The sequence below is a fragment of the Amaranthus tricolor genome, chromosome 4 (genome assembly GCF_026212465.1).
Source record: "Amaranthus tricolor cultivar Red isolate AtriRed21 chromosome 4, ASM2621246v1, whole genome shotgun sequence".
NCBI lineage: Eukaryota > Viridiplantae > Streptophyta > Magnoliopsida > Caryophyllales > Amaranthaceae > Amaranthus > Amaranthus tricolor.
The window spans coordinates 26,110,140-26,125,418 of record NC_080050.1 but is presented as its reverse complement, the minus strand read 5'-3'; the positions used below and the strand labels follow the sequence as shown (position 1 = coordinate 26,125,418).

The 15,279-nt window shown below is 35.3% G+C and overlaps 1 protein-coding gene across 1 annotated transcript; it reads right to left on the bottom strand.

Annotated features, from left to right (window-relative positions):
• Nucleotides 1–1,341: 1,341 nt before the first annotated feature.
• LOC130811045 (major pollen allergen Lol p 11-like) lies at nt 1,342–3,648 on the bottom strand. The gene is made up of 2 exons (XM_057677194.1): nt 3,226–3,648; nt 1,342–1,872 (listed from the first exon to the last, which is right to left on the bottom strand). The coding sequence occupies exons 1-2, from the start codon at nt 3,380–3,382 to the stop codon at nt 1,541–1,543; spliced, it is 489 nt and encodes a 162-aa protein (XP_057533177.1). The 5' UTR covers nt 3,383–3,648; the 3' UTR covers nt 1,342–1,540.
• Nucleotides 3,649–15,279: the final 11,631 nt, after the last annotated feature.

The window sequence follows — 15,279 nt, the reverse complement described above, 5'->3', positions numbered from 1 at the left end:
TTCAACATTCTATTTTCCTATTAATGTCTTTTCATATATTTTTATGAGGCTATTTAGCAATTGGTTGTTAGTTGGTTTAATTAAAATGTCTAATCAGCGAGAATAGTTGGTTTTTTATTGACTTTTATACTGGCAAATAATTTAGTTATTTATAAACATATTTTATAAAATTAAATATTAAATGTAGTGTGTTTATAATTAGTGTACCAGTTGGGTTAGCCTCTAAAAGGAGGCCTATTAGTATTTATAAATGGGCTTATACCAAGTAGCCAACTATGCATGTGCATTGCATTTGAAGGGGAAGTGCCTAGAATAAGTCTTCTTCCAAAGAAGCATGCATTGTACACTGGACAATTCTCCTAACCTCCTAGGGTTTTAACCTTAGGCATTTTCTTATAAATACTTTATTCGGCGACAATAAAGTTGATCTTACTATTAATTCTCTCATAAACATATTGAAAATGACCAAGAATATAATTTCTCTACTCGACATTGACAAAATTTTGAGTATTTAATTCAGAGAGCCTCTTAACACCTTTAGAGAAACTCATCTCCACCATAAACAAATATATTTACTGCTTATTTATTGCTGGAGGCACTTAGTTACAAGTGTAAACCACCTTATCACTATCTTATACTAAACTTAAATATCAAAGAGGGATATTCAAATATCCTTAGGTTAGATTTGTCCATTGTGTAGACACTACGCCGTTAAAGGAGACTAAAATCAACTACTTTGAAACCAATGGTCATTTGAAAAGAACTAAACACACATATCCGGTAAGAAGATTTGGGGCTAGTCAATTGTTTCTATAAACAACATCTAGATAGAATTTCGAATTATTCTAAACCATTTTCTGCCATTGAGAAGTTTTGCCTTATTCTCCAAAAAACCTATATTGTACAATTCTACCATTATAAAGATTCTACTTAAAATCTGAATAACTAGTCTGTTTTTGAATCGTAAAATCGTAAATCAGAATCGGAATTCTAATAACCGGAATGCTAAATTAAGTAAAGTACCACTCATGTTTAGCATTGAATATGGAACCATTAAGGAGAACTAAGTTTATGCTAACGGGAACACAACTCTCCATCCTCTTTTTTTCTTAAATCAAAAATTGTAAGTAAACTCTTGTTTATGCCCTGTTGCGCTATGCATTTACTCATGGTCTGAGTAATAGACTCCAAAACCATATGACTTCAATGGCATTAAACGGGCACGAGAAGAGAAATTATATGCGAAAAAAAGTGAAAATTAGCATCCTTAGATATGTTCTTATCACCAATTAACATTAATTTGCTCTTAAATCTGTTAATTTCGGTCTTAATAGCTCAATATGATCGAAATCACATACTTAAAATACCATTAAAACCAATCATAATGAATACAAATGGTTGCTAAACCTCAGCTGCAACTAATAACAATAGTTATCCAGTTGACATAAGTAATACAATAATTAAGCAACAAGCATGATAAGCATTATGTAGATGTAACATACTAGTGAGTCAACAAGCTCTCATATCATGAATCTATTATCTAAACTTCATCTTCAGTGAGCTGATATTGCTGCATCAGCTGGGAACAGAAGCTCAAGGGTTCGTTCACCATGAATCCCATGTTGTTAGCATATCGGTCATAGGAAACCACACCATTGTAGCTGGTGAGGACAACTCGGGAACGGTCACGTCCTTGGTCAGGAATACTGCAAGTCTTGTGGGGGCTGCTCACCAGAATGGTGTCACATACATTGTCTTTCTGGTCGTTGTGGACGAAAATCTTGTAAGAACCAGTTGCATCAGTAACTGCCTCAGCTGAGTAGAGGACATTCTGTGTGTGTCTGTGACGGCATTCCAGCTTAACCTTTGCACCTGAAGTCACAATATGGAATTTCTATGTTAAAAATCTGTCGATCGTAATCAAGCAGGCAGCAAAAACAGTCTAGATATAACATATTGATGTACTTTCATTCGAAAGTATTACACATTACCAAGTGTTATGAAAAGCGAACATAGTATATTGAGCATCCAAAAAACCATGCAGAACGATTTATGATTCCTAAAAGCAGTAATAACGGAGAAAAGCATAATGTGCTTTGCCAACAGCAGCCATTTTCAACTGTATCCCCCTTCGTAACTACCCCGTTCTCATGTAATTAGGCATACTACTCCCTTAATCTCAACTATCACATGACTAGTGTTATGAGATCTAATATACCGACATCAGAACCAGACTAATGAAACATTAATAGTGTAATTGCAACTGATAATACAGCAAACTCAAAAGGATAAACTAGCCATCACATCTTTCGAGTAATTTCAACAAGCAGAACACGGGAACCAAATCCAGAACAAAGCAATCAAAAGAAAGTTATTATGCATTCACTCAATGTGACCTTGATTTCTAAATAGAAGTTTGAGTAAAAAATGAAAAGGATAGAGAACACTTTGGAGGTTTTGCAGTCAGATCTACTGTTGAGCAGGCTTGGTTACCGGAAAATTAGACCAAGATCCCCAATTTCCGATGCTACAAAAGTGAGCGTCTAGAGATACAGAACTGTAATTTTGGAGTTCAAATAGCACTTGTGGCATCTATTTGTAGTTTAAACAAACTAATATTTATCATCTAGTTTACAATATACTTACTATATGCTTGCTGCCAAAGAGGCTAAAAAACTCTCACTTATGAGATTCTTCTTAAATTACCAAATATCTGAAAGCTAACAGTAAGCCCTGTCCCTATTAATTCTTCAATCTGATTCTAAGTTCTAAAAAACCACATCGGAATCACTCAAATATTGTCGAGTAAGAAAATGAGTTTCATAGATCCACTCCGTAGAATAGTAATAGAAGTAATATTGATCCGCATTATTATCGTTATTAGTAAAAAATGAAGCAGTGATCATTAGTCAAGCACGATTTAATTTTAACTAACTTTAATTTAACTAACGAAATTAAAAATTAGATAAATGTAATTAAGCAGGCACAGATCGTTATACCAATAGAATTGATCAAGTATTTTGTTATTATAAAAGTGATTATGAAAGCTCTAGATTTACAAAATAACAAATTATAATGATAGAGACAACAGATTTCAACACACATTAAAAATTTAAGCAAAACATATGTAAGCAACAAAAAAGTAGCAGGAGTAGATCTAACGCCAATAGAACACAAAAAGAAAGTAGTAGATCTAGAGAAAACAGATAGAGAAGAGAAAAGAACCTTCGAGATAAGTAGAGGCAGGGGTTTCGAAACCGGCTTTGCAATGGTCACAGTAAACGCGACCTCTAACACAGTAAGGTTTCTTCTCAGGTCTAGCAGCCATAGAAATGGCAGGAAGTACACAAAGTAAAACCAACGCTCCAACGATTTTCGCCATTGTTGTAGCTTCCTTTGGTTTCTTCAAAGTTTGTTGATGCGAGTAAAGTAAAGAGTGGGTTTTGAATCAGTGTGGTGAGGAATTAAAATGGAGGGATTGCTTTACTGTCAACCAAAAAGGAAAAGTGAGAATCTAAAACGAGTGAAGTGGAGTTATATTCTGTGTGAGAGTGCACGTTATGTCTTCTGTGGAACTTACTAAATTATTGAATTAAAGAATGGTTTTGAATCCGACGGATTAGAATGGTTGTTGAACGGTTGAGATGGAGAGGTGTAGGGGAGTTGAAGTAGATGTGAGTGTAGAGGAATACAATAATCACGGATGGTCTGGCAAGTGGGTCTTTGTCGGTGGCGGTGGATCACATGGGAATGGACGTATAATCAAGTGTGGGACAGACCACTATAATAACTATGTTCTTTATAAGGGCTGTCACATAACTTATCACATAGTTTTTTTGGTTGACTTTTGACTTTAAACTTATTAGTTGGTCAAATAGCCAAAAATAGTGGTAAATGATTTTTTAATCAGCTGAAAGCTGACTTTAAGCTAAAGTGAAAAAGTTGTTCCAGCTTTTTTGATTGACTTTTGGCTTGTTAACCCACTTTTTCTCTAATAAACAGCCAACAACCAATATTTAAATTTACCAAATATCTCCACAAACAGCTGATTTTTTTTAGCTAGTTTAAAATCCAACAAAAACAACTAACAGTTTCAGATAGTCAAACAAGTTAACTAAAAAGCCAAATACCAACGGTCAATTTCCAAATATCCCTTAAATTTCTTGATTAGGAAACGTTAAATATTGAAAATGGATTAGTGTGTTTTCCGGGACTGATGTTCGTGATTAATGGGCTATTTATGGAAATTGGAGTCTAGAAGTCCATGAAGCATAAAATGGTCCACTTAGAACCCATGACGCTATGATATGGGAAAATTTGAAAAAGTTGAGCGAAAAAATAAAAAAAATTAATCAAATAAACGATATTTTAAACTTTTCTCAAAAGTAAGCGTCCAAACCCAAAAGCTGTGCTTTGGAACTGTTCGCAGTTACTAACTGCGAACAGCTATAAAAGACAAAAGAGCTGTTCGCAGTTACTAACTGCGAACAGCTCTTTTGTCTTTTATAGCTGTTCGCAGTTAGTAACTGCGAACAGCTAATTAATTTTTTTTCCCTTTATTTTTGAGTTGTTGTTTGTTGTAATTGCACTAGAGACATTAGAATAGGTAATTACAAGTCGATGTATCTTTAAGGCGGCATGATTCATCGCCAAAACTCCGATCATTCATAAGTCAAAGTTTGGGGGCTATGATAAAGTAATTAAACATGTATATACAACAAAATATATACAAATGTTTGAAATATACAAGTCAATTAAAATATATATATATATGTACATAGTCGATCCAAATACACAAAAGGTAATCGTTAACGCTCACGAACCCTCATCTACCCTATCCAACTGAGTTGGTCTCCTTCGCCTCCTACGATAGAAAGAGGCGTTCGCGTGACGCTCTGGCCGTGGAGGGGACTGGTACTGTGATGGCTGTGATGGCCCAGCCTGCGAGGTCCCCGCAGCGTCAACGGGATATGAATGATCCATCTCCTCCAAATGGTAGTCATAAGAAGGAGAGCATACCATTCCAAAAACATACTATAGTGACGCGAAATGATGTCATTTTCTACATTAACACAAAGAAAATCAACATCAACATCAACTCATGCCCATACAAGTACATTATATTCATTTCATTATAATCTTTTTTGGTCTACAAATTATTCAAATCCATAATGTAGCTAAGTTCATACATATATAATACACATAATCCAAATAATAAATCAATTCATAAGTTCACAAATAACATTTCTAATACCAACATCAACATCAACATTTTCTAATAATATTCAACTAATACAACAACATTACTTCAAAATCCAACATAAAGCTATAAAAACAATTAGAAATTACCTTCAATGCTTATGGATGATTAAGATTAGTCTTGATTTAACAACTACAAACCTACATTTGAAAAAATAAACAAATTTGGTTAAAAACCCTAAAATCCAAATATACACCAAAAAAACACAAAAAAATTTACCTTTGCGCAAGCTATAGTATCCCACACTAATTTTGAAGTGCCAAATGAAAGAGGATTGCACGATTTGATGGAATGAATCAAAGGTTTTAGAGGGAGAAGGTGAAAATGTCGAGTGAAGTAGGGTTTGAGAAATGCGATTTTGCGAAAAACAGAAACTGATCTGATTTTGTATATCAGGTCTGTTCGCAGTTAGTAACTGCGAACAACTATAAAAGACAAAATATCTGTTCGCAGTTACTAACTGCGAACAGCTCTTTTGTCTTTTATAGCTGTTCGCAGTTACTAACTGCGAACAGCTCCAAAGCACAGCTTTGGGGTTTGGACGCTTACTTTTGGGATTTGTTTAAAATTTCGCTTATTTAATTACTTTTTTTTTATTTTTTCGCTCAACAATTTCAAAAATTCATGATATGGTCCATATGGAACACAAATTCAAAACAACTTGTCTAGTAGAAAATCGTCTTATTATAAAATAAATTTATATTATTAGTCTATTTTTAAACTGATGGTTTTAAGATTATAAATAATCATTTTAAAGTTATTAATTATCACCTTAAGACTATAAAAAATAACCAATTTAAAATTATAAATAATTACTTTAAAGTTATAAGTAATCACTATAAGACATATACATTGAATCAGCTCAATATATATATAGTCTCATTTGAAAGTTTGTGAATTTTCTGTCACCAAAAATGGGGAGCGCGAGATGATGCCCAAACGATTTGAGCATAAATACTTATATATTGGTGCACTATAATAGGTTCATACATGCAGCTAACCACACATCTAGTTTGTTTAGAAATACCTCTTCTCCTAAATTATTTGCTCCTCATCCACGCACACAGTTCTCATGTGTTCTCTCGCTCCATTCATTCCGCACCCCGTTTACGCACAATTGATGTCGAGCTCCATCACTTAATTCCATTAGAGGGATCTACCCCCGACGACGATGACCGTAGATTTTAGTTCGAAAATGTAAACTAATGAATTTGTTGAAATATAGTGACTCGAACAAGTCATTATATGGGATGAAGAGGAAATGGGTCAGAGAGACCTCCGCGGGGAGCGTAGAAGATCGCGGGGTGCGTAGAAGACCGCGGGGCGCGGAGTACATACTGTACCATTCCGCGGGACGCGTAGAACTCCGCGGGGCGCGGAGTTGGTTCTGCTCCTTTATACGGCTCGCGTAATGACGGTTTCTTGGCACGTTTTTGGCCGGTTACTCTTAGTATTTGACGGTTTTTGTATTTTCTTAACCTAATTCCTTTTTATTATGAGGTATACTATATAAAGGCCCTATGTAATTAGAATTAGGAATGAGATGCAATGTAAAACACAAAGTGAGGAAAACTAAGAGAGAAAAAGCTTGGAGAGCCATTGTTGTGGTTTCTCGTGTTCATCTTGTAATCTCCCGGTTTATAGTGAAAAGTTTATTCTCGGTGCCGGTGGATGTAGCTATCACGTTGATAGTGAACCACGTTAATTTCTCGGTGTGATTTTCTTTATTGTTTGTTTGAATCTTTATTGTTTCATTATTGTTTTCGATCTTTGCTTCCGCTGTGGCACAACAATTGGCATCAAGAGCTCAGGTTTAATCCTAGGAAGAGTTTTTGAAGGAAACAATGGTAGGAGATTCTACAATAAGGATTGAGAAATTTAATGGAAAGAATAGCTTTGGGCTATGGCAGATTAAGATGAAGGCATTATTAAAGCAGTTGCAGATTTGGCGTCTGTTGATCCCAAAGAGTGCGGCATCTACGTCGGGATCTAGAGACGGATGGACTGATGAACAGTTAGTAGTGATAGAAGAGAAGACTCATTCTACCATCTTACTAAGTCTTGATGATCATATCATCACGGAGGTTGCTGATCAGGAGACGGCCGCAGAATTATGGTTAAAATTGGAGTCACTATACATGACAAATTCTTTAACCAACAAATTACTACTGAAACATCGGTTGTTTAGCCTCAAGATGCAGTCAGGTACGCCATAAAGGGATCATCTAGAAAATCTTAATTCTATTTTACTAGATTTGCGTAATTTAGAAGTTAAGATAGATGATGAGGATGCAGCGTTAATATTGCTTGTTTCTCTACCGAATAGTTATGAGAACTTTGTGGAGTCTTTTGTGGTTGGCAAAGACTCGTTGACCCTATAAGAAGTGAAGGCAGCACTTTATACTAGGGAGTTGCGTCAAAAGACGACAAGTGATAATGAGAATTATGGCAGTGGGTTAGTTGTTAGGTCGGGTAGAAATTCTAGAAAGAATAAGGGGTCTAACAATAGTAACGGTGCTAGGTCGGATACTTGTAATAGTAGAGATGGGTCTAGTAACACTAAGACCATAATATGTTATCACTGTCAGGAACCAGGACGTTTTAGGTCTTAATGTCCAGAATTAAAGAATAAATCTCAGGCCACAGTAGTCGAAAGTAAACAGAACAAGAGCTATGATTCGGAGGAAGATTTAGCATTGATTAGCTATGTTGAGTCTAGTGATTTGGTTGATAGCTGGATTCTTGATTCTGGTAGTTTGTTCCATATGAGTCCTTGTCGGGATTGGTTTGATACTTATGAGTCTTGTTTTGGGGCTTCAGTTATGATTGCTAACGGTACTCCATGTGAAGTAGTAGGTATTGGTTCCATGAGACTTCGGACTAGTGATGGGAGAAGGGTTACTTTGACTAAGGTGAGGCATGTTCCAGCATTGGAGAAGAACTTGATATCACTTGGGACCTTAAATGATTTGGGGCTCAAGGGTGAGTTTAGCAATGGGGAAGTGAGTGTCTTTAAGGGTTCGGATTTGATACTTAAGGGTGTCAAGGTGAAATCCCTGTATGTCTTTCAGGGTGTTACGCTGCCTAGTTCTGCAGTAAGTGCTTTTACTTGTCACCAGGAGATGACAATTTATGATAGGCATGGTCATATGGGTGAAAGTAGAGGGCTGGAATTGTCCATTGAGAATCGTCTTACAAGTATCAAGGATGCCTACCTTGAGGAAGACAAGCATTGTGTGTTTGGGTTTAAACACGGGTGTGAGCTTAGCATTGAAGCTCATGATCACTTGTATGGTAAGATGGTTAGTTGGCTACATTTGGATTGTTCGTTTTGTGGATTTGTTATGTTCTGTGTTTTAGGTATTTTGTGGCATCATACCTATGGGATAACACCATTGCAGAACGGTGTTACAGGAATAGCAAATTGGACCTTATTAGGGAGAGTCTTATGCATGCTCTCTAGTACTTGGTTGTTGAGTAGATACTGGATTAGTTTGTTCGATCGGGATTTACACATGGGATTAGAAGTGCCCAGTATGTGTGTGGTGTGGCTCAGTAGGGTATCGTGCTATCTCATATTTGCAGCAGCTGGTTATGGTGATAGTGGTACCGAGTTTGAGGTGGAGTATGAGGTTAACTCCTCATCCATTTTTGTTCGACCCCAGATTGATGATGTTGATGCTACCCCAGGTATCTCTCTGACTGTGATTTCTGGTGCTATCTTTATCTCTGCGGATAGTTTAAAGGAGTCAGTACAAGGAACATTCCGCCGATCTAAAGGGTTTCAAGAAAAGCCTATATGTGTTATCAAGAAGTCTAATAGCTTGGCTGTAGGGAGTGTTTTTTTGGTTGCTATAAGTGTGGTAGGTTATGCATTGAACCTTGTGGGATTAGCAAGGTTAGTAGCCAATTTTGTGGAGTTACTTGGACCACCAACTTATGAGCACGTAGTAGAGTATAGTGAGTGGGCGCAGTGGCTTGCTATGACTTTACGTATGAACAGAGTGTGGGAACTGTTGTATGGACTGGTAGTGTTACTTAGCTCAATTACATCACCTCATTTTGAGGCTAAGTCGGTCTACATGTCTAGAGTAATGGTTCGGTGTTTGAAGTATGCTGTAATGTGTACTTGTTTTGCGCATGCCAGAAGTGTCATTTGTACGTTTGTGACTTAACCTGGGTGGGGGCACTGGCAGGTAGAGATTGTTCTCTCTACGGTTTGCTTGGATCAGCTGTTGTGTTTCTTATGTACGGGAATGATATTAAGTGCTTTGTTACATCGGTTGAAGCTTGGGTTGTGTTCGCTGAGTTTGATTATGTCTTGATCTCGGTGATGGTTCTTTGTGATCAACCTTGGTTGGCTTTTGTGTACTACGATTGTGTGTTTAGTGATCAGGTACTTGATGTTCGGGAGAAGCACAGTGTGGTCAGATTTCATTCGGAATGCACGTACATGAAGATAGAGGTAAAGAAGGTAGGATGGTCTGACAGTCCTAGTAGATTCTTTACTATTCTGGATTCATTAGCACAGGCCCTTAGGGGCGGTGTGAGGGAGCCCACAGGTGGAGGTGTGCACAACCTCAAGGTGGAGCTTGCCTCGTGTACTCGTGATGCAGATGGAGCATTATGAGTGAACTTGTGATGCTAGTTGAGCGTTGTGAGTTGTTATACTTGGAAACGAGTATGTGATGGGTCTTAGTTGAAGTCTTATCGGGATGGGTCTTGGTTGGAGACTTGTCGGGATGTATGGCTTATGCTTGAGCTTTGCATCGGGTTTAGCTTGAGAATGGTTTTGCTTCACTATGGTTTGATGAGGTAGTGGTTGACTACATGTCTACATGTTCTCGTCAAGGTGGAGATTGTTGAAATATAGTGACTCGAACAAGTCGTTATATGGGATGAAGAGGAAATGGGTCAGAGAGACCTCCGCGGGGCGCGTAGAAGACCGCGGGGCCCGGAGTACATACTGTACCATTCCGCGGGATGCGTAGAACTCCGCAGGGCGCGGAGTTGGTTCTGCTCCTTTACACGGCTCGCGTAATGACGGTTTCTTGGCACGTTTTTGGCCGGTTACTCTTAGTATTTGACGATTTTTGTATTTTCTTAACATAATTCCTTTTTATTATGAGGTATACTATATAAAGGCCCCATGTAATCAGAATTAGGAATGAGATGCAATGCAAAACACAAAGTGAGGAAAACTAAGAGAGAAAAAGCTTGGAGAGCCATTGTTGTGGTTTCTCATGTTCATCTTGTAATCTCCCGGTTTATAGTGAAAAGTTTATTCTCGATGCCGGTGGATGTAGCTATCACGTTGATAGTGAACCACGTTAATTTCTCGGTTTGATTTTCTTTATTGTTTGTTTGAATCTTTATTGTTTCATTATTGTTTTCGATCTTTGCTTCCGCTGTCGCACAACAGAGTTTTTGGATATGTTTGACTTATTTTTGTAGTTTTAGTTGTAGTGTTGATTGTTGGTTTATCATATGAACCAAGAGTATGAAATGGGATGTTTGACTATTTCAGTTTTAATGCAAGTGTTATTGATAGCTTAGGGAGGTAAAGATTTAAATTTATTATCCTTAGCCTTCACATTGCAATTTATTTGATGTGTTTACACCTAAATGTTCTTTAGTGTAAATATATAGACCGCTATGTCACATAATGATTTATATATTCACATGCCGTTATGGTACATAGCGATTTACTCAATAACTTTTTATGTTATTCGATTTATTTAGTATGCTGGAAAATAAATTACAGTTTAAAGTGAGAATTATGTTTTTATGTATTAAAATTTTGGGAAACATTCAAAAACCTTGTTTCTAATTTTATCAAAAAAGACAGAAAATTAGCAAGGTAAGGAGATGGAAAATTAGCAAGGAAGACTCGTTTTTATGTAATAATTTTTTATGTAGTATTCCTCCCTCGTTCCTAAATGAAGTTTTCATAAGAAATGTTCACAAGAATTAAGAAAAATTGAATATTTAGATAGTGGAGATATTATTTTAGTGAATAATAAATTTGATGGAGGAAAAGTGAGGACCATAAATATTAAAAAAATACAAAAAAAAGTCAGTGGAAAAAATATATGGAGACTACCACTGATAAAAACTATTTTTATAAAGTTAATGAGAAACATGTGGGGATCATAAGAAATATAAAAATGTTAAAATGGAGTTAGTAGAAGATATGTAGGGACTATAAGCATTATTATAATATTAAAATGGATAAGTAAGGTTATTTTTGTCCAAAATTTGTGATATAAATGAAAAAATTCTTTATGGGAACAACAAATAGAATACCCAAAAATGAAAAATAAGAACTTCTTTAAGGATCGGAGGGAGTAATATTCATTTAATACTCCCTCCTATTCACCCAATGTGTCCCATTTGACTTTTCATCTTTTTTAGGTGGTCAAACGGGACCACATATGTAAGAAAAAAGTATAGTGTTTTAAAATCTTAATGGGTAAAGTGGGGTTATTAGGTATAAAGGTGTGAAAAAGCTAAGTTTAATAAGGGTAAATTGGTAAAGTTAACATACCCAAAATAGAAATAAGACATTTAGGGTGAGTTGACTAAATAAGGGAATGAGACTTCTATGGTGAATAGGAGGGATTAATATTTTAACAATGTGAAGAGATGAAAAATTAGCAAAGAAAATAATAATTTATGAAAATATTTCAAAAAGTAGCGAAATTGATCTTATTTTATACTTATGTTGATTGTATAATAAGATTTGACTTGCATGAGTTAAACCTCTTTGAGGGCCTGACTAGGGCCTGACTAGGGATAGGGTTAATTGGAGGCGTCATATCCATGTTTTAGACTACTGATGTCCTCTTAGTTTACCTTTTGATGTTCTTACCCCTCTTGCTTATCTCGTTTCTGTTAGTATTAGTTTTTGTTTCTTTTTTGTAGTTGGTTCTACTTATTTCTTTATTTACAGGCATTTAAGTTATCTTTCCCGTGTAGTTACGTCTCTTTAACATCTCTAGCCGGGGGACTCCTTTGGTCGCACTTTCCTTTATGGATATGAGTTGTCGCCGTCTTTCCCTCCCCAGACCATGTCCATAGTTTTTATGAGCGGGATACACTAGGTATGATGATGATGATGATGATGATATTGATTGTATCATTAGGATCATAGGAACACGTTCATTGTGGAAGATGATTTTAGATTCATGTCTGAAAATAGAATTAATGTTGTGAGGATGATCCAACACCGCCTAAGTCTTATGAAGGAGGGTCCTTATAGGCCCCGAACAACACCTTCATAAGAGTAATTCTATAATGGTGGACTTTTAAGGACTATATGCCCACTAGGATCTAGTTTAAAAGGAACTTTATAGTTCTAAGACTATGTCTCTCTCAGATGAGACTAGTTAATATCTCATTGATGATTCGCCTCAAAACAGGGAATAGTGGACAAAGTGTTCTTCTACTCCATCAATGGTCGACCTTTGAGCTCAATCCATTGACTCACATTACTATATAAGCATAAGCAATTACAACCAACTTTATTTCAACAAGCTTCTCAATTTCAAAAGAACTTATATAGAATAATGATAAAAAATATAATACGCTAGTTCCTTTTAAGATACTGCAACTACTCATCAACAACATCACTTTAAAGAGTAAAGTTCAATCAACAACAATTCGCTAGAAGGTCTTTTTAATGAATTCGTCTCCATTACAATTCCAAGCGACAATTGAAAGGAGAAAGACGTTGTTGTTGTTGTGTTTATTCCAAGTACCAGGTGAAAAATTCAAGGAAAAGAAGGAAAAGGATTGTAACATTTTCAATCAAAAACTCAAGCAAAAGAAAGGGAAGTCGATGTGTTGTTCAGAACCCAGGTGAAGAGAAATGAAAAATAAACATGCTCGATAGTTCAGGCAAAAAGGAAGAAAATAGAGATTGTTTTGCTGCTGCATTTTCGAGCAAAACAAGAAGGGTGAATATAGAGTCTTAGGGGATATTTCGTTCAATTTTTAGGCAACAGAATGGAGTCATTTACTAATTTATTTGATGACAGACAAAGGATGAGATAGTAATGAACCTGCTGTTTAAGAAAAAAAGGCATAGGAAGAAGATAAATAGTGCCTAATTGCTCAAATGTGAAAAAAAGAGGGTGTATGGTAGGTTATTTCTCGATCAGTCACCTAAACTCTAACTAAATACAAATTCACTCACTTTTCAAATACAAGTTAATGTAGTAGGATAATAAAGTTTGTGTCCACAGAGAGATAGGACTTGATTTGGTCTTAGTAGAATATGTGCTTTGGAAGATAAAATTGAAAACAATCAATAACACAAAGGGGGTTAAACAAGTTATGAACTAAGTCAAAACTTTAACAATGGTGTTTTCACAAAATCAATGAAAAGATATCTTGAGTACACAAAGTTTTACTTACAACAAAAATAAGGACGTACAATGGAACCTCAACTAAAATTACAACAACGGCCTCGACTTTGAGTTATATCACCACTCCGAATGGACCTCTCAAGCTCTCACCTTTGTTGGTATGTAAACAAAACCATGATAGCGTTGGTGTTTATAAGGTGGTGGAAAAGGAAGAGATTGAAGAGGGTTATGTGTTTACGGTTAGAGGTTTAGTTGCGCAAAGTTGGCACGGTAGGGGTGGTGGCTAGGGAAGGGTAGAGGGCGGGAGGTCAAGGCCGATCCTGAGATTTGTGAGGTCTGAGGCACAATATATTAATTATGAGCCTCTAACTACTAAATACACTATTATGGGTCCTTTACTATTAACTATTAAAGCATCATTTTTCAAATATTTTGGGATTAGTCTAAGGAACAGGCCTTTCTTGCCGCCTTATAGGGACTAGGGGAGGGATTTTTTCTTTTTAAATTTTTGTGCTAATAAAATAATCTATTATAAACTTATAATAGCTAAAAGGGTTTGAGGTTATGCGATAGCAAATATGTTATAAAGATTTGACTATTAAAAATAATTCAAAAGTAGAATTATTCACAGTAGATAATAAAAAAGTGAGATCTTCATGAAAAATTTTCCTTTTTTTTCCCTTTTTCTTATTGGAGTAACCTGCTATAAAAATTTTATGTTTGAGGGCATACCACGAGCAAATGTGTTGCAAATATTAAATTATTAAAAAATAATTCAAATGTGAGATTATTACCATAGATGAACGATATATGAATTATTAATCTCTTTGACAAATCTAAAAACAAACTATGATAAAATTATGATAAATTTTCATAAATGAAATACAATTTTAAAAAAAATCAAAATAAAAAATAAGAAAGTGAAGGGTAACGAACAGATATAAGGGTTCGCCTTATTGGTCTCTTTGACCAACTTGCATGCAATGATGCAATCAGCACATGAGCCTAAGATCTGCGTATAAACCGCGGAAGTTTTCTATGCGAATGCCGTGTTTTCTGGATGGTCAATTCAATTTGATTTGCACCAACGTGAACGTTCAACGAGGTACGAACTAAGTCGGTCGAATAAATACTACTTTATCCGTTCTATTTAATTTATACCTCTTAAAAAAATAAATTAAATTATAGGTGAGAATAAAAGATAATTGTAATGTTTATTATGAAAAAAAATGAAAAATAAATAAAATAAGGAAAATGATATATACAGTCATAAAAGTTGCATATAAGAAAAAATCTAGTAATTTTTTAATGTAATTAATATTGTATTTGCTTTGGAAATATAAGTTACTTTATAATATTTAATTATTTATTTCTTATTCTTTTTTGAGAAGTTAAATAAGTACGTAATATATTAATTATTTTTAATTTTCATGATTCTCTAAAAAAAATCAAAATAATTAATCATAAAGAAAATTTATTAATTTTTATGTACTAACCCTTGTATATTTTATTATCCGTAAGATAAACCAAAATTAAAATGCAAAGTAAATGGGACATTGGAAATTAACATCATTATCATTATGTGAATGATATCCTAGTCATCAAGCAATCCATTTAATTGAACTTTAATGCTCTAGAAGACTAGAAACT